The sequence below is a fragment of the Thalassophryne amazonica genome, chromosome 17 (assembly GCF_902500255.1).
Source record: "Thalassophryne amazonica chromosome 17, fThaAma1.1, whole genome shotgun sequence".
Classification (NCBI taxonomy): domain Eukaryota; kingdom Metazoa; phylum Chordata; class Actinopteri; order Batrachoidiformes; family Batrachoididae; genus Thalassophryne; species Thalassophryne amazonica.
Genome location: NC_047119.1, coordinates 27,189,800 through 27,213,739, shown reverse-complemented (window position 1 = coordinate 27,213,739; position 23,940 = coordinate 27,189,800). Strand labels below are relative to the sequence as shown.

The 23,940-nt window shown below is 40.6% G+C and overlaps 1 protein-coding gene across 6 annotated transcripts in view; it reads right to left on the bottom strand.

Annotated features, from left to right (window-relative positions):
* The window catches only part of LOC117528866 (mediator of RNA polymerase II transcription subunit 13-like), a 219,085-nt gene extending 195,560 nt beyond the window's left edge, over positions 1–23,525 (bottom strand). For 3 of the 6 annotated variants that reach the window (XM_034191442.1, XM_034191444.1, XM_034191443.1), the window contains exon 1: positions 22,576–23,525. In XM_034191442.1, coding sequence (XP_034047333.1) covers positions 22,576–22,647 — 72 coding nt within the window. In that variant the 5' untranslated portion in view covers positions 22,648–23,525. The remainder of the gene's footprint in view (positions 1–22,575) is intronic. The other 3 variants (XM_034191445.1, XM_034191446.1, XM_034191447.1) reach the window with 1 other exon arrangement.
* Between the last annotated feature and the right edge of the window lie 415 nt (positions 23,526–23,940).

Here is a 23,940-nt window from a genome sequence, read left to right as displayed (position 1 = left end):
TTTCAGCATTTTATCGGGATATTCCACTGTTAAAGGAGATTTTTTTAATGAAAGACGTGTGGACGGGTCTGCGTGTCGGGACGCAGCCGCCGCGACGCTCCGCCACAGGAAAAATACCTCTGTTGAAAGCCTTAAAGACAAGTTGGAACATGTCCTGCCTGTTAAACAATTTCTCATATACTCACTCCACTGAAAGCCATCAAAAGCCGCCTGGATTTTACAAATGGTTATCAACATGGAGGTGTTTTTCCTGTGCCGCCGCACCGCGTCCGCGCGTCGGGACGCAGCCTTCGATGTGTCTCACAGGTTTAGAAAAAATTTTGATCAAACAACGCGCCAGTCTCTCAGCAACTTCTCAGACAAAGGAATTCCGAGGAGGGGCTGGACGACTCCTCCCACGAGGAGTGCTCACAGGCGAATGACGTCACCGACAGGCGTGGAAAAACTCACGCATGCGCACGAGGGTTCAAGCATGTCTGACGTAAAAACATATGAATGAAATCCATATAGTTTTTGAAAAAAATAAAAAGGACCGTTACTTTATTGACAGACCTCGTATAACATGAATTAATGAGTGCTTATGCAGATCTGTCATGACTAAAAACCTTTTTCGGTGTCACAGCATGGTGGTGGCCACCAGTATACTGTCTGAATTGGGAAGATGTTCAAAATAGAGATGTCCCGATGCAATCACGTGATCGAAATCGGGCCCGATCACGTGGTTTCAGACTTGATCGAAATCGGACGTTGTATCCCGATCAGGAATCTGATATAGATTTTATCCTCATTATTTTGATCAGCACTATTTCAAGCTCATTATTGCAGATTAATGGACATTTCACGCGTCAGAAGCGTCAGAGGCGTCAGGAATCAGTATAAAAAGCATTATTTTCAATGAGACGCGTTGCTTTTTAGAGGCATCAGAAGCATCACGTCAAAAGCCGAGCTAAAGAGACGCTTCTGACGGGAGCACGCATTGCCGCTCGTCGGCAGGCTGACGCAGACAAAGTTCAACCTAATCCAATTTTCGACGCTCTGAGCTGTGACGTAGCTTCGCGCTGTCCAATAGGAACGATACGCCTGGCCAAAACACGGAAGACTAGTGGCAGAAACCACTGATCTATACAAAACAGAAATGTGTCAAAGGACTGCTCATCTATAGAGCAGTGTTCTGAAGAAAAATCCTTGGAAATGTTTTTTTTTGTTGTTGTTTGTTACTTCAAAATTTCTGATTACTGTTAAAAAAAAAGTTTAGAACACTTGTAATTAAAATAGCTAAATCAATAAATGGTTCTTTAGAAACCTTTCATCTTAAATTAAAACCACCTGTTATTTCAGATTAGATCATTTCTTGTTTAACATAAGGAACCTTGGACATTTATTTTTAGACAAATAAAATAACGTGGAAATTTGTACATTTTTTAAGTCTGGTAGATTATTACTTGATTGTTCAAGCTACCTCAAGGAGAAGTGCACTGTTTAAGTGATAAATAATAAAATAAGGCGATTAAAATGAAAATATTATATATTTAGCATTTGTTCACTGTTAATTCAGTTTTTTTAAGTATCGGATCGGGACTCAAAATCAGAGCCAAAAAAAACCTGATCGAGACATCCCTAGTTCAAAATTTACATGTGTTGATCATTTGTGAATGCTGGCATAAGGGTCATAGCTGCGAAGTCCATTTAAGTGCTTGTCAAGTCCTGTTGTTCTCTCAAGCTGCATCACTTGTGCCTGATGCAAAGAATTTTAGGCACTTAAACTACGGCGGAGGCTTTCTGACACATTAGCATGCACCGCCACCTCATGACAGCATGTCGTCTCTGCTAAACTATGACAAAATAACAGGAGAAATTTTTGCATCAAACTGAGGAATTTCAGTACGCGGAAATAAGTTGCTATGCCAACATGCTTCTTCTTCAGGTACTGTATGTGGCAGCTCCCACAGTAGCAAACAAATGTCATGTCAATCCATACAGTGGCAACGTCCAGCAGCACATATAACACACATGTATATACCTGCCAAATAGCTGCTAAATAGCTCTACTCAGATGTGAAATGACACCAAAAAAAAAAAAAAAAAAAAAAAAAAAAAAATTGTGCTTCTTCACAATGGGGTCCTGAGCTCACCTATAAAGTCTGGTTTGAAACATCAAAGTAGGGCTGGGCAGTTTGGTTTAAAATTTACATCATGGCGTAGCTGTGAAGAATGGATGATAACTGTGTGTTTTTACACAGTTATCTTATTAGGGCTTATTAGCTCTAAAGCAGTTTTGCTTTATTGGGGGGTCAGGGGTCAGAAGACCAGTGAGTGTCTGGTGTGACCATCATTTGCTTCACGCAGTGCAACACATCTCCTTTGCATAGAGTTGATCAGAATGTGAGCATTTGCCCACTCAAGTCAGTTACGATGACGAATTTCACTCAGGTCGAGACCCCGATGAGGACAACAAGCATGCAGATGGAGTTCCCTGAGATGGTTTCTGACAGTTTGTGCAGAAATTCTTTGGTCCTGCAAACTGACTGTTGCAGCAGCTGTCCGAGTGGCTGGTCTCAGACGATCTTGGAGTTCAACATGTTGGATGTGGAGGTCCTGGGCTCATGTAGTTACACGTGGTCCGTGGTTGTGAGGGTGGTTGGATGTACTGCCAAATTCTCTGAAACGCCTTTGGAGACGGCTTATGGTAGAGAAATGAACATTCAATTCAAAGACAACAGCTCTGGTGGCCATTCCTGCAGTCAGCATGCCAACTGCACGTTCCCTCAAAACCTGTGACAGCTGTGGCATTGTGCTGTGTGAGAAAACTGCACACTTGTCCTCTGCATTTAACCCATCCTAATTACAGTTAGACCAAATCTAACTACTAAGAGCAGTAGGCAGCCACAGTCCAATGCCCGGGTGCAGATGTAGATGCTACCTTGGTCACGGGCAGAGAAAGGAGCCTAAATAGGCATGTTTTTTTTTATTGTGGGAGGAAACCAGAGTGCCACGTAGACATGGGGAGAACATGCAAACTCCACACAGAAACGCCGGGAATCGATCCCATGACCTTCTTGCTGTGAGACACCAGTGCTAACTACTAGCCACCGTGCCACCCTGGGGGATGGATTATTGTGCGGATGAACACAGGTTTGGTACATTTCATTTTGACATCTTTCTTATGTCTTGACATCAGTGGCATCTATCTCCTCCTGAGGCCAACTTATTATCTCAGCTGGGCATATGTATTTCATGGCTTGGACCTTATTCCTATCATTGAGCTGGCTTCTCAGCACCTGTCTTACCTTCTGGAGGTATTTGGCTGTGGCTGACCTTCTTGCATCTTCAACATGGTTCCCATTGGGTTGTGGGATTCCCAGGTACTTGCAACTGTCCTGTACGTCCACTATCCTGCCTTCTGGCAACTCCACCCCCTTAGATCAGATCATCTTCCCTCTCTTTACCACCATTCCGCAACTATTATCCAATCCGAATGGCATCGTGATATCCTTGCTGTGGATCCTGGTGAGACGGATCAGTGAGTCAATGTCTCGCTCACTCTTGGCATAAAGCTTGATGCCATCCATGTACAGGAGGTGGTTGATGGTTACTCCACTCCTGAATCGATATCTGTAGTCACTCTTTGTGATGAGTTGGCTGAGGGGATTGAGGCCTATGCAGAACAGCAGCGGGGACAGTGCATCACCTTAGTATATTCCCCACTTGATGGTGACTTGTGCAATTCCCTTAGAGTTGGCCTCCAGCAATGTCTTCCACAGTCCCGTTGAGTTCCTGATGAAGATTATCAGTGCACTGTTAGGCTTGTATAGTGCCAACCACTCCATGTATCCATGTGTGAGGCAGTGAGTCATAGGCTTTCCTTTAGTTTATCCAGGCTGTGCTCAGATAGCTTCGTCTGCCTGGTCTTCAAGTCCTGGTGTACTGCTCAGTCAATCAGTCATTGGTGCTTTGACCCTGTGGTTTCCAATGGCCTTCTAAGCTGTGCTCATGTGTTGATGCGAGCCTACTCAACTTGGTTGCTATGATGCTTCATTGAAGCTTCCATGTTGTGGAGAGGCAGGTAATTCGCTGATAGTTTAAGGGTGTCGTACCCTTGTGGAGGTTCTTCATGATTAGGACTGTCCTGTGTTAGCCAGTCTAGTTGAATACCTGCTGTCAGTCGCCCACCCATTTGTACTGCCAGGGGCACATGGAGCGCTGTTAGCTCCTTCAGCCAGTAGGTGTTAATCATATCAGGCCCTGCTGCTGTCCAGCAATTCAGCCCTGAGACTCGTTGGATGTCTGCCTTCATGATGTTGACTAGTTCTTGTGATGGGAGGTGACTGTGGTGTGCTCTTATAGTTATAGTTACTTATAGTTAAATGTGGCTCATAAAAGTTTTTTTCTCTTCGTGATGCTTTTTTTTTCAAACATACAACATACTTCAGTGTGACTTCAAGTTCGGAAAATATGGTATTAAAATTCACTGCTCTTGACTGAACTTTACCTCTTATGCAATATGCACACTACATGTACACTCTTGTGCACTCATACAAACAAGGCATTCACAAATATTACTTCACTTGTATTGCAAAGTGTCAGCTATTATTTTGAGGAACTTCACCCCGGAATCATGATTTGCACATGTAGTTTTGGCATAATGACTGTAACATTTTAATTCACTTCTCAGCCTCATTGTATAGATAACTGACAAAATTGCAAATAAAAAAAATACTGCACATGATCTCACTTGCACAGACATTCTCAGATATGATCAACTGCATAAGCACTGACACACAATAATTGCATGTTGAAAGCAGATACAGACACCAACACTTTGTCTGTTACAATTTGAATAGGTTCAATATCGAACAACTGAACACAACATGCAAATCTCCAATGTTACCTGTATCATGGACAGGTAGATTCATATACTGTATTTATTTTGTACAGTATGGTTAGCCACACATATATATCACCATCACATATATACATACATGCGCGCGCGCGCGCGCACACACACACACACACACACACACACACACACAGTAAAACTTGCATACAATTAATTCAGGTGGACCAGCGAATTCTATCCATTATAATTGAAATCCGTTATATGTATAAAACAGACAAAATGTTGTGCTGCCTTGGTGTGTCCCTTTCTGTTTCTTGCAGGCTGATGGTCTGCAACTCTCTCTCTCTCTCTCTCTATATATATATATATATATATATATATATATATATATATATATATATATATATATGTATACACAGTATATACGAGGTCTGTCAATAAAGTATAGGTCCTTTTTATTTTTTTCAAAAACTATATGGATTTCATTCATATGTTTTTATGTCAGACATGCTTGAACCCTCGTGCGCATGTGTGAGTTTTTCCACGCCTGTCCGTGACGTCATTCGCCTGTGAGCACTCCTTGTGGGAGGAGTCGTCCAGCCCCTCGTCGGAATTCCTTTGTCTGAGAAGTTGCTGAGAGACTGGCGCTTTGTTTGATCAAAATTTTTTCTAAACCTGTGAGACACATCGAAGTGGACACGGTTCAAAAAATTAAGCTGGTTTTCGGTGAAAATTTTAACAGCTGATGAGAGATTTTGAGGTGATACTGTCGCTTTAAGGACTTCCCACGGTGCGAGACATCGCGCAGCGCTCTCAGGCGCCGTCGTCAGCCTGTTTCAAGCTGAAAACCTCCACATTTCAGGCTCTATTGATCCAGGACGTCGTGAGAGAACAGAGAAGTTTCAGAAGAAGTCGGTTTCAGCATTTTATCCGGATATTCCACTGTTAAAGGAGATTTTTTTTAATGAAAGACGTGCGGACGGATTGCAGCATCAGCTCCCAGCCGCTGCGACGCTCTGCCACAGGAAAAACACCTCTGTTGGAAGCCTTAAGGACAAGTTGGAACATGTCCAGCTGTTAAACAATTTCTCATATACTCACTCCACTGAAAGCCATCAAAAGCCGCCTGGATTTTACAAATGGTTATCAACACGAAGGCGTTTTTCCTGTGCCGCCGCACCGCGCCGGCTGCGTCCCGACGCGCGGACCCGTCCGCACGTCTTTCATTAAAAAAAATCTCCTTTAACAGTGGAATATCCGGATAAAATGCTGAAACCGACTTCTTCTGAAACTTCTCTGTTAAAAACTCCCTATTAAAATTTTAATAGGGAAGACCCGAAGCGCACACCTTTTCTACTTTTACAGTGCTGCAGCAAAATAGTAACAGAGAGGATATTTAATGTTACATGATAAGACTCAGAATATGCCATAAATTACTGGCCCGCAAGCCTTAGCCTGCCTGCTGGTCACTGGTTTGTGATCACTATTGTCAGCATTTACAGGGCCCTCACAAACCGTGGTGAGGCTCTTTACTGTCGTCATATTCAAAAGCGACACGAGTCAGTGCAAAGAACCTGAGCAGGCCAGATGACGGCTTTCTCTCCTTCTCTCATTACATCCACCCACACCCACCCCCCCAGCCCCCAAACCCCTTTAATTTTCTCTCGTGCTGTCTCACACTTGCATGCATTCCCTCTCTCACAGTCGTTCACTCTCAGTTTCTCCCTCAAATAGGCTGAGGCTTGCAGTCAGGAAATGCACATCAGTCATAATACTTTCCTAAAATGAAAACAGATTCCGCTGCAGTCCTTCAGCCGTTCTCGCTCACTCCTTCTGACGAAAACATTCTTCTGTCTCAAGTGAGACTCCTCACGTCCTCCACCCTTCCCTCCTACATCACCACTTCAGCTTAACTCACCAGCTCAAATCTCTCCTCTCGCTTACAAGGGTTTCGTTTGTCACAGATGGATGATCAGCAACAGACAAGACAGTTGTTTTGTGGGTTTGTGCGATTTGCAGCGATCTCAAGCATCTGACACCGTCCTCACAGAGCGCATGACAGTAATCTGCAGCCCATCAAGTCCCACAATATGGGCATTTATCCTTTTTTAGGGTGCTTTTTTATTGATGCGGGTTGCAATCAATGACAGTACTGTGAGGGACATGGTTATGTAGACGGACTGCTGTTTAACAGGTTATCGAAAAAAGCATTCAGTGGTTAGTCACAAGCCCCTTCAGTGAATTCTGAAGCAGCAGCAGCTGACACAGCCGCCATCTACAGCATGGCATTAAACTGTAATATCTTCAACATTATTTAATATCAAATCAAATCAATTTTATTTATATAGTGCCAAATCACAACAAACAGTTGCCCCAAGGCGCTTAATAGACCCCGACCGATATGGATTTTTTGAGGCCAATGCTGATAACGATATTTGGATGAAAAAAATGCCGATAATTGATAAATTGGCTGATTTGCTGATAGCCGATAAATCAGCTGATATATTTTTTTTAAATGAATAAAATGTTCTTTTTTGGACCCTTAACAAAAAAGGTATGAGCTAAAAGCTGAAGCTTTGTCCTCATATTGATTAACTTTATAACAGAGAAGAATTTTCAAGTTCAAAAAATGCAAAAATGCAATTGGAGCAGTTAGGGGGCTATTCAAACGGGCCAACTAGCAAGATATCACTCCTGAAAACAATCTTTGCCATATCACGTGAGGTAAATCTGCCCTACGATTGGATTTTGGAAAACCATATGACGGAGAACCAATTCCGATTGGACACTCGCATTCCTCCCACTCCTCCCACAAGGCATGCTCACAGGCGAATGACGTCTCCGACAGGGATGGAAAAACTCACGCATGCGCACGAAGGTTCAAGCTTGGCTGATGTAATCACACGTGATTCAAATCCATATAGTTTTTTTTTTTAATAAAACGGTCGGTTTCTTTTGTAATAGACCTCGTATATGGTTTCATTATTCGCATTTGTGGAATTTTCTACTCATTCACAGACTGTTTTGTTTTGAAGTGATTTGACAGAGTTCAGGCAGGACAGGAGCGCAACATTAAAAACTCCTGTTGCTGTTCACATTAATTAAAGTTAGCAGTCAAGCCTTCAATAGAAGGCGTCACATGCCAGAATCTGACAGCTACTTCACAGATTTTGACTCCTATCAACAAAACAAATGTCAGACATTATCCTCTACCTCTGAATGTATTTTCGCACTGCAAAAGATTCTTCATAAAATGCTCTCTCCCCATTTGCATGTTGGTGTCATATTAAAACACCTTCGGTAACGCCTGTTTCACACCAGACTGCTGTGATGCTTAAAGCAAAGTTTCATTAAAATTAAAAAAGGGGAGAGAATATTAAACTTTGTGATCCTTAATGTGATGTTCATGATGGTTTTGTGGGACAGCAGCTTGTTAAAACAGCCGCTGTGCAGCGCCTGAATCAGGGCTGTTAATTAGCAACTCACAGGCCACCATTGGCCCAGTCTCCTTTTGTGTGGATTATTGTGGTGTCTTGAGTTCAGGGAAGATTTCTCGGATAAGAATGTTGACAGAATTTGTACGTCATCATCTTGTGCAAGACTTTCCCTAACTCAATTTAAAGTAGTACACAGGCTCCATTTATCAAAGTCCAAATTATCCAAAATTTATCCCAATGTTTCTGACCTCTGTAACAGATGTAACTCCTCTTCTTATGATTTAAGTCATATGTTTTTCGTTGCCCCAAACATCAGCCAGATTTCATATTTTGGTGTTATTTCTCACGTTCTTGGAGTCAGGCTGGAGCCTTGTCTGCTAATTGCTATTTTTGGAGTTCCTGGAGTCCCCACTGTGTCCTTTACTAACCCACAGGCAGATGCAATTGCCTTTACCTCATTGCTAGCACGACACAGAACATTATTATCCTGGAAAATTTCACCTCCCCATCCATTTCTTTATGGTTGGAAGATTTTTTTTTTTTTTACTTGAGAAAAATCAAGTTTAGACTCAGAAAGAGGGCTGATGGGTTTTCAAAAACTGTGGCCTACCTAAATACATTGTTCGCAACCATGCAACTGGTGGTGGGGAGGTTAGTGATGCTAAGTGAAACTTGTCCTTAAGTCTGCTTTAATATCAAAAATACATATATATTTTTCTGTGAAAAGTAGTTGGGTTTTTTTCCATATTATTTTGTTGGGGTAGTTTGCTTGCTTGTTTGTTTTTTGTGAGTACCACTGGACCTGAAAATAAACTCTAACCAGAAACATTGGTGGTTTTAGTGCAATATCTTACTTTTTAAAGTGCAAGTGTTACAGTCCACAATCAATGCCCAAAGCCACACACATACACAAAAACTATGCTAAATCATGCAGATATTTTACAAAGCCAGATAGAACTCTTCTCAGGATTACAAAGGAGCCACACACTCCACACATCCAATGAGTTGATAGGTTCAACAAAATTATGTGACCATTACAAACATCACAGTTTCTGATAAGTGTACCTAAAAAGCGCTTATTTATATGCAAATGAAAATTAAAATATGACACTCAAAATCCACCAAAACCTAAAGAGAGCACTTTTTCCTTCATATTTTTTTTTTTTTTTTTTTTTGTGACAGAATAACCTGGTCTTATGCAAGGAAAAAATTTCCTATCTGGAGGAAAAAGTCAAAATATCTTAACTACTGTAGAACCTGAAGTGGATGTACACATAAAACATTAAAGAGGCACTCCATTTTTTAGCCATAACAGCTCAAATTCAGCTTACATAAATAATTCAAGTTTGTCTCAAGCTTTTTTCAAATAACCAAGTATCCTATGTTTTTATAAACCTGCCAAAAATGCTGTACAATGTTCAGGCTGCCTAAGGTATGTGTAGATTTTTTCTTCAGTACATCAACAGAAAATAAAACATGAGTTTGTTTCTATTTCATTGAAGAAACAAATCAATTATAGATTTACAAATCTCAAACCAATATTTTTTTTTTCTCTCTGTAGGTGACAACACAAATTCACAATGACCACTCAAAAAAATGAATGACCACTCAAAAAATTGAGTATAAGAAAATTATCTTAGAACTCACAGGAGGCTGCCAAAAAATGTTTGTTTTTTTCAGGGGCAACATACTGTCACATTTTTTTATTATTTATAGTCAGCTCTGAGAGCATGTGCGAGTTATGTGCTTCACCGCAATCACATTTTTAAACTATAGATATTAGGAAAAATTTCATTATTTTTGCAGGTTTAGAAAACCCCTCCATGTGTTTTTATGCAGTATAAATATTTTAATTTAATTTTAAAAGTTTTAATTGCATTTAATGCTAAAATTTCTGTGCATCACGGCTATGGCTGCATCTAATAATTATTTTGTAATCAATTTGTCTAGCAATTATTTTTTGATTAATCCATTAATTTATTGATTAATTTTATTAACCCCACTGCTAGCACAATGCAGAACATACTTAATGAGAAATGGATATGTACTGGACAAAAACAGACACAAAGGGATTTATTTTTGTTTGTGAAAAACTCAGACATTTTATTGAAATCGGTGGTCCGACAAACATAATATTTGGCCATGCTTGTGCCTCCGCCCACCCCTTCTTCAAGCAGAATTTCAGCACGGAATGTCCAGGGTGCTCTGAAGCCTGAATACTAGGCATGTGTAGATTAATCGATATGAATCGATATATAGATACAAACGTGCGCAATGCGAGTGCATCAATTCGTTCGGTGTGCATTGATTCAATTGATGGGTTGCATCGCTCACTGCCTGCTTGCATCAACTTTTTCTGAGGCGCAATGCATGCACCACGGATGGTTTAGGACACCGGAGCAGCCATGTTTTTGAGGGTGTTTATCGAGAAAATGATTATTTCTCTACACTGATTGCAGATTGCAGCGGGTCTGCTTGAAGCTTGAAGTAACAAAGCAGCGCTCTGACCCGCTGTTCACTGGTTCTCTGCTTCGCTGGTTTTCAGAAGTGGCATGTCCACTGGCATGAGCACCAGACATTGCATAAAATGGAATTGTCCATCAGGTAAAGGAAATAATGATAATAATAATAATAATATCCTCTGATTTGTGGGACTAAGTGCACAGCTCAAAAGAGCCATGCAGATTTCAGTAGGAATTAATCATTTCAGAGCAAATCGCCGTTTTAAATCAAATGACACCTCTTTCCAATGAGACATCCTGCGTTCTTTATGAATTACATCCTGATGTGCAGCGCAGCCAGCTGAGCTCAGCTCAGAGTCTATGGAGTTACATTTGTGTCATTAATATCTGAAATGCTTTTGACAAAAACTACAGATATGGTTTATTCCTATTTATGTCCAGAGATCAAGGATCCACCATGTACATCAATGATCCAGTGACCATGTACAGGTTTTAGTGATTTTTATTTATGTCCAGCAATCAAGGATCCAGTGACCAATTTCATATTTATTTACTTTAAGACTCAGTAAAATGTTGTTGACATAGAAAACATGTAAAGCCTACTTTTAGGACACAGAAAATTCACAAGAGGTATTGATAAGGGAACAGATAAAGAATCAGATCGATAATGGCATCAATATCGATAAAATCTTATCAATACCCATCCCTAATCATATCTCACCAAATCGCATTGTATCACATTGTGAAAAACTGAATCGCCATCAAATACATATCAAATCACATCGAATCGGGAACAGGGGTGAATCGCATCACATCCTATCATCATTGCATCACTGGTAGTGTACCGAGGTGCGTATCGAATCGTTGTCAGTGATAAGATTAACATGCCTACTGAATACAGTAATCATTGCAGCTATAATTACTGAATCTTCTACAAATATAGGAAATACTAGATTTATAATCATCACAAATGTATGACCCAAATTCCAATGAAGTTGAGATGTTGTGTAAAATGTAAATAAAAACAGACTTATATTCATGCCATGGGCACTAACACATCCCCATACCATCACAGATGCTGGCTTTTGAACTTTGTGCTGGTAACAATCTAGATGGTCTTTTTCCTCTTTTGTCCGGAGGACACAACGTCCATGATTTCCAAAAACAATTTGAAATGTGGAATCATCAGACCACAGCACACTTTTCCACTTTGCGTCTGTCTATTTCAAATGAGCTCAGGCCCAGAAAAAGCGGTGGCATTTCTGGATGTTGTTGATGTATGGCTTTCGCTTTGCATGGTAGAGTTTTAACTTGCACTTGTAGATGGAGCGACAAACTGTGTTAACCGACAATGGTTTTCTGAAGTGTTCCTAAGCCCACGCAGTAAGATCCTTTACACAATGATGTCGGTTTTTAATGCAGTGCCGCCTGAGGGATCGAAGGTCACGGGCATTCAATGTTGGTTTTCGGCCTTGCCGCTTACATGTAGAAAGTTCTATAGATTCTCTGAAGATTATATTATCTTCAGATTATATTATAGACTGTAGATGATGGAATCCCTAAATTCCTTGCAATTGAACGTTGAGAAACATTGTTCTTAAACTGTTGGACTATTTTTTTTCCACGCAGTTGTTCACAAAGTGGTGATCCTCACCCCATCTTTGCTTGTGAATGGCTAAGCCTTTTGGGGATGCTCCTTTTTTACCCAATCATGACACTCATCTGTTTCCAATTAACCTGTTCACCTGTGGAATGTTCCAAACAGGTGTTCTTTGAGCATTCATCAACTTTCCCAGTCTTTTGTTGCCCCTGTCCCAGCTTTTTTGAAATGTGTTGCAGGCATCACCCCTTTGAGTCTGGTCTGCTTGAGGTTTCTTCCTCAGAGGGAGTTTTTCCCTTAACACTGTCGCCTGTGTGCCATGTTGCAGGCATCCATTTCAAAATGAGCAAATATTTGCACAAAAACAAAAAAGTCTATCTGTTTGAACATTAAATATCTTGTCTATGTGGTGTATTCAATTGAATATATACTCAACAAAAATATAAACGCAACACTTTTGGTTTTGCTCCCATTTTGTATGAGATGAACTCAAAGATCTAAAACTTTTTCCACATACACAATATCACCATTTCCCTCAAATATTGTTCACAAACCAGTCAAAATCTGTGATAGTGAGCACTTCTCCTTTGCTGAGATAATCCATCCCACCTCACAGGTGTGCCATACCAAGATGCTGATTAGACACAATGATTAGTGCACAGGTGTGCCTTAGACTGCCCACAATAAAAGGCCACTCTGAAAGGTGCAGTTTTGTTTTATTGGGGGGGGATACCAGTCAGTATCTGATGTGACCACCATTTGCCTCATGCAGTGCAACACATCTCCTTCGCATCATCCGTGAAGAGAACACCTCTCCAACGTGCCAAACGCCAGCGAATGTGAGCATTTGCCCACTCAAGTCGGTTACGACGACGAACTGGAGTCAGGTCGAGACACCGATGAGGACGACGAGCTTCCCTGAGACGGTTTCTGACAGTTTGTGCAGAAAATCTTTGGTTATGCAAACCGATTGTTTCAGCAGCTGTCCGAGTGGCTGGTCTCAGACGATCTTGGAGGTGAACATGCTGGATGTGGAGGTCCTGGGCTGGTGTGGTTACATGTGGTCTGCGGTTGTGAGGCTGGTTGGATGTACTGCCAAATTCTCTGAAACGACTTTGGAGACGGCTTATGGTAGAGACATGAACATTCAATACACGAGCAACAGCTCTGGTTGACATTCCTGCTGTCAGCATGCCAAGTGCACGCTCCCTCAAATCTTGCGACATCTGTGGCACTGTGCTGTGTGATAAAACTGCACCTTTCAGAGTGGCCTTTTATTGTGGGCAGTCTAAGGCACACCTGTGCACTAATCATGGTGTCTAATCAGCATCTTGGTATGGCACACCTGTGAGGTGGGATGGATCATCTCAGCAAAGGAGAAGTGCTCACTATCACAGATTTAGACTGGTTTGTGAACAATATTTGAGGGAAATGGTGATAATGTGTATGTGGAAAAAGTTTTAGATCTTTGAGTTCATCTCATACAAAATGGGAGCAAAACCAAAAGTGTTGCGTTTATATTTTTGTTGAGTATAGGTTGAAGAGGATTTGCAAATCATTGTATTTTGTTTTTATTTACATTTCACACAACGTCCCAACTTCATTGGAATTGGGGTTGTAAACAAAGCAAAATTTAAGCAAAACACCTCCTAAAATATGCTCAGTTTCAACAAATGACTCATACAAACTATTTATTTATCAAAAGTTCCTTCAATCAGCTTTTAGATTTGTAGGTTTCAAATCTTTGTTTTGTGCGTCAGTGACATTTTTGTTTACATCTGAATCAACAATAGACCCTTCATTGGTCTGCCATTAGTGTTTTGTTGGTCCTCAGACTTCTCCGTGTGTGCTGTAAGTGAGTAACCGCTGTGGCACGAGCTAATCATAAATATTCCCAACAAGCAGGCTGATGGATGGTCTCCTTCATCTTCAGTCTGAATGGGATGTTCACAGGGTGAGGACGATGGCAAACAACACTACAGCCAGTGAATGAAAGCTTTTCCTCAAGGGGACGCTCTCGATTGAAACGCTGACAGAAACGTAATCACCGTTTTGAGTCAGAGAATGTAAGAAGTGTGACACGGGAATGCTGCTGTGTTTATGTCACTATCATTGCACATAATTTAAAATCAAGATTCTTTTTGAAGGCCTTTCCTGATACAAGCTAAATATACTCCTGTAAATTCCAGCTCCTTTTACATCACAGCGATACTGATATACATGACAAGGAAAAGCTGCTGAAGTCTTGTTGTAAATTTACATCTTTGCGATTTCTGCAAGCTGTAAAAAAAAAAAATGGAAGTGCAAACTTCTTATTACGCTCACCCCACCACAACCGTGCACGTTGTGAGGTTTACTGAGCTTTGGTTGGAATTACGTCGTGCAGCACTGCTCTGTTGCATGAACATACACATAACCTGCATCGTCACCTGAAAAGCCCTCAGGCCCTGTTGTGGTTCTCTGTCTACCACATGCCAATCCCTACAGTGACTGCAGTTGTCTAAGGACAGTCAACTCACTGATTACAGACTGAACACATAAAATAAAAAATAAAAAACACTGCTCAAATCGCTACTGCCAAAACCCAGCAAGTTCTACAAAATAATCTTGGCAGCGCTGAAACTATTAAGATGTTTACTCAAGTAGACAAACGCTTCAGATACTCAACTGTTTATTTAACTCATTAAGGAAATGACAACTTTCTCTTGTCCTGTCAGAGTATTTGTGGATTTGACTTTTTAATCTGTTTTACATCACTGTAAGGTAAATACACTTGGCTTCTGGACTGCCGGACAGAATACAAAGAACCTAACAATGTCAACTACAGCTCTAGGAAATCTTGCTGGGCTGTTTTTGCAGACTAAATAAGTAATCATTTAATCTTATAAATAATCAGGGATAATGATAATAAGCAGAAGCATCCCTACTAACAGAGTCTATTTCAGGAAAACTTCCAAAACAGTATGAAAGTTGATTTCTCTGGGTGTAACTGATACATGTTTCTGTGTACCAAACAGCAAAGCTAAAGCAAACTTCTGTCTTAAAGGAGAAGTTTGCGTTTTTACAAACCCATTCATACACTAAAAATAGCAATGAAATAATGCTAATAATCTACTTAAAAAAAAATCATTGGTGCATTAATAGTACAAAACATCTGAACAAACACAGCCAACTCATTGCAATTTTTAGTTTAGGGCAGATGTAGTCCAAAATAAATAGGGATGTCATGAATCACACAACCCAGGGTTCGGATCAAGTACAGATTTTACACCACAGATTGAATCTTTTTCAGATTAGCAAAAAAAAAAAAAAAAATTAAAAAGCCAAATATTACTTTTTTTTTAATAACTGAATGAGCAATTAAAACAAAGAGCTTCTGTGGTCCTGAATGAAAAATGATCAATGTAAGAGGAGTCCCCAAAATTCTACCAACTGTTATATAAAGTAGATATGTTGGTTTATCCACTCCTGCACATTTCGTTAAAAAAGGCTGATTGCCACGAGGTGGCACTAAACTTCCTCAAAATTGGGCAAATTGAGTACTTTGGCACCCCCTGGTGGCCACCGCCATCAAGACCCCAATGTTTTTTCAGTTGCATTTGATAGAGTAGGGGCTATATTTGTTGATAATATTGAAATCTGGTTGAGGTCTTGACGGTGTAGAGGGTTATGGGCTTTTAAATACAGCCAATTTCACAAAATGACCACACTTTGAGCGCCCTCAATATTCAGCGCCATCTATCTCCCAACCAAATATGTACGAGGTCTCTTAGATAATAAACCGACCCTTTTAATTTTTTTTTTAACTATATGGATTTGAATGACGTGCGATTACACCAATCATGCTTGAACCCTCGTGCACATGCGTGAGTTTTTTCACGCGTGTCGGTGACGTCATTTCCCTGTGGGCAGGCCTTGAGTGAGATGTGGTCCCGCCCTCTCGGCTGAATTCCTTTGTTTCATACGCTGCTCGAGACGGCGTGCGTTGCTTTATCAAAATTTTTTCTGGACCTGTGAGGAATATCCGAGTGGACACTATTCGAGAAATTAAGATGGTTTTCGGTGAAAAGTTTAACGGCTGATGAGAGATTATGGGGTGTTTCTGTCGGTGTAAGGACTTCCCACGCAGCGGGACGTCCTGCAGCGCTTCCAGGCGCCGTCGTCGGCCTGTTTCAACCTGAAAACATCCTAATTTAAGGCTTAATTCACCCAGGATGTCGTGAGAGAACAGAGAAGATTCAGAAGAGGCCGGCATGAGGACTTTATGCGGATATTCCACTGTTTAAGGACATTTTGTAATGAAAGACGTGCGCGCAAATTCGCCGAGTCGTTTCCGTGATGACTCGGCAAATCTGTGTGCGCCGCGACAGGAAAAACACCTCCGTGTTGAAAACCATTTGTAAAATTCAGGCGGCTTTTGATGGCTTTCAACAAGTGAGTAACTGAGAAATTGTTTAACAGCTTGGGCATGTTCCAACTTGCCCGTTAAGGTTTCCAACGGAGGTGTTTTTCCTATCGCGACCCCCCCCGCGGTCGGGTCCGGCCCGACATGCGACTCTGCCCGCACGTTCTTTCATTGCAAAATGTCCGTTAACAATGGAATGTCCGAATAAACTCCTTATGCTGACTTCTTCTGAAAGTTCTCTGTTCTCTGACGACTTACTGGGTCAACAGAGCCTGAAATGTGGAAGTTTTCAACTTGAAACGGCGAGACGCTGCCGCCTCGAAGCGCAGATCGCTGTCAGGCACCGTGGGCCGTCCTTACGGCGACACTACCAGACCAGAAACCGAAAACCAGCTGAATTTATCAAATGGTGTCCACTCAGTTGTGCCTTACAGTTTTGAAAAAAATTTGATCAAACAAAGCAGCAGTCTCTGAGCCATTCCTAAACAATGAAAAAAATCGACGAGAGGGTGGGCCACTCCTCACTCAAAGACTGCCCACAGGCGAATGACGTAACCGACAGGCGTGAAAAAACTCTCGCATGCCCACGAGGGTTCAAGCATGTCTGATGTAATCACACGTGATTCAAATCCATATGGTTTTTGAAAAAAATAATAAGGTCGGATACTTTTCTAATAGACCTCGTATATAAGATGAAAGAGTTTGCCTCCCTATGCCATTTGATAGTTAAACTAGCTTGGAGATTTGATAGTGCTGAATGTTACACCACTTGAAAGAAGGAAATTTAATGAAATATCAGTTTTTGCGTATTTTTGCTTTGAACTTTGATGACCCATTTGGTTTTCGGTCAAGAAATTTTGGGAAAGTTCGTTTCTTGGTAGGTTCCATCTCTGAGCCAAGTTTCATTGAAATCCGAGTCAGCTTGAATCACACCCTAATGTAACCCTGCATGAAATTTAAAAATATTGGCTCTTAACTTATTGTGTATTTCAGCGCACAGTGACTCTGTGATGAACTCAGCAGCAGCGCTGCTGTTTGGAGACTCTGGCTTAATTATATATGCAATAAAATCAAACGCTTTGATCGGGCCAATTCCGATTGTGCCAATCAGACTGGTACATCATAAATTCAAATCATATGAATCTCACTTTTGTAAGAGTCACATTTTCCCACTCGTGCCTAAAAATCACACTTATTTATTTATGGAGATCAACCCCCTCAAAAAAGGAACAAGTTGAAGCAAATTACATCTAAACAGCACTCATGTTTTGAAAAGCAGCCAAGACAAAACAAAAATGCTAAAATAAATAAATAAACAAATACATAATAAACAAATCCAACAAATTAAATTCAAAATAAGTGAAAGAACAAACAATACTCTAAAATCTATTGTGTTCATCACCACAGATGGGGGATCAAAACAATTAGCTCCATATCAGCTGTCCAGTCAATTAACAGATGTGTTACTTCAGTCAACATACAAAACAACTAAGTGAACCATCCCTATGGTCCCAATAGATAATCAATACAATCAAAGAGAAGACAAGATTCCATTGTACCCATCATCAAGGCAAGCATCATAATGTTCATTTGTCGTTTTCTAGTCTGCCAATATTTTTGCAGCAGCTGCATGTCTCTTTTGGAGATTGTTGGAAATGATTCAATTAAAGGAAAAGTCGTTACAGTTCATGCAGAAAGTATTCACAGCACTGCACTTTTTCCACATTTTGTTATGTTACAGCCTTATTCCATAATGGATGAAATTCATTTTTTCCACAAAATTCTACACACAATACCTCATAATGATAATGTGAAAAAAGTAGATTTTTTCAAAATTATTAAAAATTAAGAAATCACATGTACGTAAAGTATTCACAGCCTTTACCATGAAGGTCAAAATTACCTCAGGTGCATCCCGTTTCCACTGATCATCCTTGAGATGTTACTACAACTCAACTGAAGTCCACCTGGGGTAAGTTCTGTTGACTGGACATGATTTGGAAAGAGACACACCTGTCTACCTGAAAACCTGCTCCAGAGCACTCGACCTCTGACTGGGGCGATGGTTCATCTTTCAGCAGGACAATGACCCTAAGCACACCACCAAGATATCAAAGGAGTGGCTTCAGGACAAGTCTGTGAATGTCCTTGAGTGGCCCAGCCAGAGCCCAGACCTGAATCTGATCGAACATCTCTGGAGAGTTCTGAAAATGGCTGTGCACCAACGCTCCCCATCCAACCTGATGGAGCTTGAGAGGTGCTGCAAAGAGGAATGGACAAAACTGCCCAAAGATAGGTGTGTGACATTTGTGCATCATATTCAAGAAGACTTGAGGCTGTAATTGCTGCCAAAGGTGCATCAACAAAGTATTGAGCAAAGGGTGCGAATACAACATACATGAAAATGTTCTTAGTTTGTTGTCATTTTCACCAGTTGTCATTTTCTTAGTTCCTGTTTTTTGTTTGTTTTTAGTAAATTTGCAAAAAATTAAAAAAAAATAACTTTCTCATGTTGTCATTATGGGATGTTGTGAGTAGAATTTTGAGGGGAAAAAATGAATTTACTCCATTTTGGAATAAGGCTGTAACATAAAATGTGGAAAAAGTGAAGCACTGTGAATACTTTCTGGGTGCACTGTAACAGCCACAGTAAAAGTATGGTGTGTATTTGAAAAACTAATATACTTAAAAGCAAATACTTGTGTCCAAATAAAGCTCTGATTCTTTTAATTTAAAACATTTGACTTAAATCAATCAAATCAATCAATTTTATGACTTATTGCCAAACTGGTGTTAGGACCCTCACTTGGGTCAAAAGATAAATGTGACTTGTTAGGAAGAACAAAATCATTGTGAATTTTCATACATTCCATTTTCTTATTACAGAATAGGGTCGCCTCTTCAGCTCTCTTAAACAGTTTCTTTTATGGAACTCTTACTGACACGTGCATATATTTTATTAAAATGAGGTCACAGCACCCCCGCCTAAAAAAAAGTTCTTGAGCAAGTGATTGCAGTCCCATAACACAGCACTGATTTTATAACTACAAACAAAGACATGGTGTGATGCATTATATTAGATGTGGTGGTTCTTCTGCCGTGATTAACCCACATTAGTAACTGCCTAATAAAAGCACAACCATCTGCACATTTAAAAGGGTCATATTACACAACTTTGCTACAAATAGGTCACATGTGCATTGAGAAATGGGATAAAAGTGCAATATAAAAAGTGTTTTATTTCACTTATAAATCTATGAAATCTACCTGATTCTGTGCCTGTATCTTTAAATGGAAAGGAACTGCCACAGAACATGTGGGCATGTCCCAAGGAGCAAAGTGTGGCTAAATCCATTTATTTTACTATTTGTACTGTTTACCATAACTTGATCCTTAAGGTTATCTATAATTAGTACTTTTAGCTATTGCTCAAGCTCATCAATTTCTCACATTTATACGGTTTGCATGGTTTGTTTCATGTAACCCACCAGAGGATTTATACAGATTCAAACGAACAGCAGGTGTTGACTTTAAGTGTTTTGCCACAATATTTCTACTTGCCCTCAAAAAAAAAAAAAAAAAAAAAAGACATGTCTGACACCGGTGGGTAAAATGACAAGGCAGAGCTAATTTGAATGACATGCCATTCACATTCATTAAACCTGATTTACAGTAATCAAATTCTCATTTAATATGAAAAACATACCAATCTATATATCCTTATCTTGTCTAAAATATGCTGTACATCTAGTAATAATATCATTTGCTGTTATATGTCCACAAATTGTACTATGTGAACTCCAGTTTATAATATTACAGTAATAAGTGTGCTATATTATTTTTCCAGTAGATGGCAATAATCTGAAATGAAGTAATAAAGCTTTTGGTGAAGCAGTTGGCTGGGAATACTCAAAGTACAAGGATTTAACACTTAAATGAAGCTTCATCTTGTCATTGCTCCTTCATATTCTACATAGTGTACTTTTTGTTAATATGAAGTTTTTTCCTGGCAAATTCCATCTTCTAGGAGTACATAATCTGTTTTTGTTTTGTTTTTCCAATGCATTTGTAAGTACATGACTGTGTTTTATTATCTGTCTGCTGGACAAGGGTCACAAAAATTCAAGAAGAGCAGGAACTCTTGTCACAGTAAATGTAAAAAATTTTTAAAAAAATACCAAAACTACAAATTGGTGCAAGTTTAAGTAAGATAGTATAACAGAGCACAGTTGTTGCCTGAACAAGTTCTCTACTTGTCCCAAACAATAAGGCCATTGTTAATATTAAACTGTGAAACAGGGATTTAAATGGTTTGATTTAACACACCTTGCATTAACAAACTGGGGCAGACAGAAAGATTTGATTGGGAAGAGTGATCTTTATAGAGGGTTTTCAATCACGTGACCAATTTGCTGCAGGACAGGTGCCGTCGCCATTCTGGATTACAAGGAGGCTGACCCGTGATAGAAAAATGAAGAGAATGTACGGTTATTACAAGGCTTTAAATCCTTGAGATAAAGCTATTTATCGTGAAAGATTGTAGCAGTTGGTTCAGTGGATCCGTATCTTATACCAGATAGTGAGTATAGTGTTAATTTAACGAACTGGCCGACCGTTTCACACTGCGATATTGTGAACCAGGAAGCTGCCGACCAGGTCAGCCTTGCCGGCCTCCTGCAGAGCATCACAGCGGAGTTCTGAAAGCAGAGGTTGGTCTTGAAGTCCTGAGCGATTTCTCTCACCAGGCGCTGGAAGGGCAGCTTGTGGATCAGCAGCTCGGTGCTCGAGAACCACAATGCAAATAAGCCTCCGTATTGGAAGTGTGCTTGTGTTATCCTCTGCAGTATTTTTATGTATTGTTATATAATTTTATTGCCGAATAAAATAAAATAAAATTCTGGGAGCAGTGGATTTCTGTTAGCGGCGGACCTCTCACAGCACCACGGTGCCGTGAGGCTTCTTCACATCGACGTTGAAACTTGTCCAATTGTTTGCCAAATGCACGAAGTGTAATCACAGCGGCCACCGCGTTGTAATCCAGAATGGCCACGGGACACAAAATGACGTGACCGATATGTCACATGAAAACCCTCTATAAGTTATCTCAAAGACAAAACAAGCAGGAGTCCATGCAGTTTGCAAATAAGAAATATTTCCAGAATTGGACATCCCTGGTTCTCAAGACCAGGCATCTAAGTGGCTCTATTCTACTCTTTTCTACTCTCATATTTTACTCTTCCTTTTCAGATATTTAGATATACCTTTATATACTAGCATAGTTCCACCTTAGAATTGGAATATAACATATAAGATATACCTTACTGAATTTTCATGGCCCCTATTGGAATTCTGCTAACTCCAGGAAGTGTGCATGGTCTGGAAATGGAAGTATTGTTCAAATTTAGAAACTTTTTATGTATTTCACAAAAATTAAACCATAACGCTGATTCTAATCCTAATCATACATCATTTAAAATTACATAATTTGCAAGGTTGCTAGGTAGCTGAGATATCAGGTTTAGAAGCGGGAGTGCAGAAAAATCTTGATCTTGGCCCAGCTGGCATACTGCACAGAACAGTGACTTCCGTGACCTATGTCACACTAGTCTACAACAAGCTGTTTGCAGCCTAATTTTGCAAATAGCAGAACACAGACACGGGATTGTGACATTTTGTGTGTGTTTAGCATAAAACCTAAAAAAATAATAATAATAACTGTAAAAGCCAGATAAAATAAAACCAGAATTTGCACAATAGGACCCCTTTAAGCGTGACTCGCTCAGACCTGTCGATCATACGAGTGTCAGTTACCAGCGTGGGTTATTTATACTGTACCAGAGAGAAGATGTTCGAGTGGCAGTCCTCAAGGCTTGCCCCGTTAGCCACCCAATTCGTTGTTGTAGTCATAATCGTCCGCCGTTGGGATCGTCAGTGCTGGGCATGTCGAAATCCTACATCGATATCGACACCGATCGGGGCTGACAAATCGGTTCCTTCACGAGTCAAAACAAGCAGGCGATATGTCCTCACGGGAGGTCCAGATAATAGACGCCGAATGATCAGGGATGGGCGTATTCAAGAAAACAAAAGAAAAGAAAAAAAAGAAAAAAGAGAGAGGGGGGAAAAAGGAGCTCCAGCAGTTAATGCAATGTGATAAATCCAGGTGGATCAAAACAATCCAGGTCAGGCAGCGCATCCATATCCATCCACCTCAACCCGTTTCCATATCAGTCTGTAGTTTCACCCATAAATCCATGAGGAATGCCCCAAAATATGATTTCGCCCCGGAACTCCGAAAAACACACACACATACACACACACACAAATCTACCGCCGCCTTGCAAATGTTGAACTTAAGAGTCGAGACGCTCGAGCCCGTCTGCTTCACGAGCTGATGCACCACTTGCGATAGTTTTCGAGAATTGCACGAGCTATTTTTAGCTTCTTTCTTACCGCGGCCGTGGCTCTCACAACGTAAAAAAAACAGTCTGTCTGCGTGGACGCTTTAATCCGTCTGCTCAATTAAAATGCACCGTTAAAAAGAGCAATAAATTAAAAAAGAAAGCGTCGCTCGGCGGCGGCGGTAGGGGTGGGCAAAAAGTCCGAGCGGGTTCCCGGCACCCGAACCGTGAGTCAAATTCTTCACACAAGAAAAAAAAAAAGAAAAAGTATTCAGGAAAACGACTAGCAGGCGTCTGTAGACGGACGCTAGAAAAAAATCCCTTCCTTCCTTTCAGTTTTTGTGTGGTTACGAAACGTCCTCCCACGGCTGTAACGGCACAGGGCTGAAGGAGGAGAAAAAAAGGGTTTAAATGCACGCGCAGTTGAAGCAAAAGTGACAGTCGTCCTCCGGAGCCCACTGCGTTGGCTCAGTGTTTTTCTCTATTTTAAAAAAAAAAAAGGAAAACCCACCATGACACCTCCTCTCCCACAAAGCTTTATTTGGTGATTAAAATCCCTCCAACATGCTCGTGATATGACGCGGCGATGCGCGCGCGCGCCGTCTCTCATTGTTTGTGTCTCGCGGCGTGTTAAACGTGTGCCGCTTTTTTTTTTTTTTTAGGTGGGCTTTTCTCTCCCTCTCTGTGTTTGTTCGCTCCGCGCAAAAGCGCCGCCGTAGCAGTTTTCGCGCATTGTATAATGGCGGAACGACACGGCCGAGAACTCGCCTTCCCGTTTGGCCAAATTTGCGCCTCACGT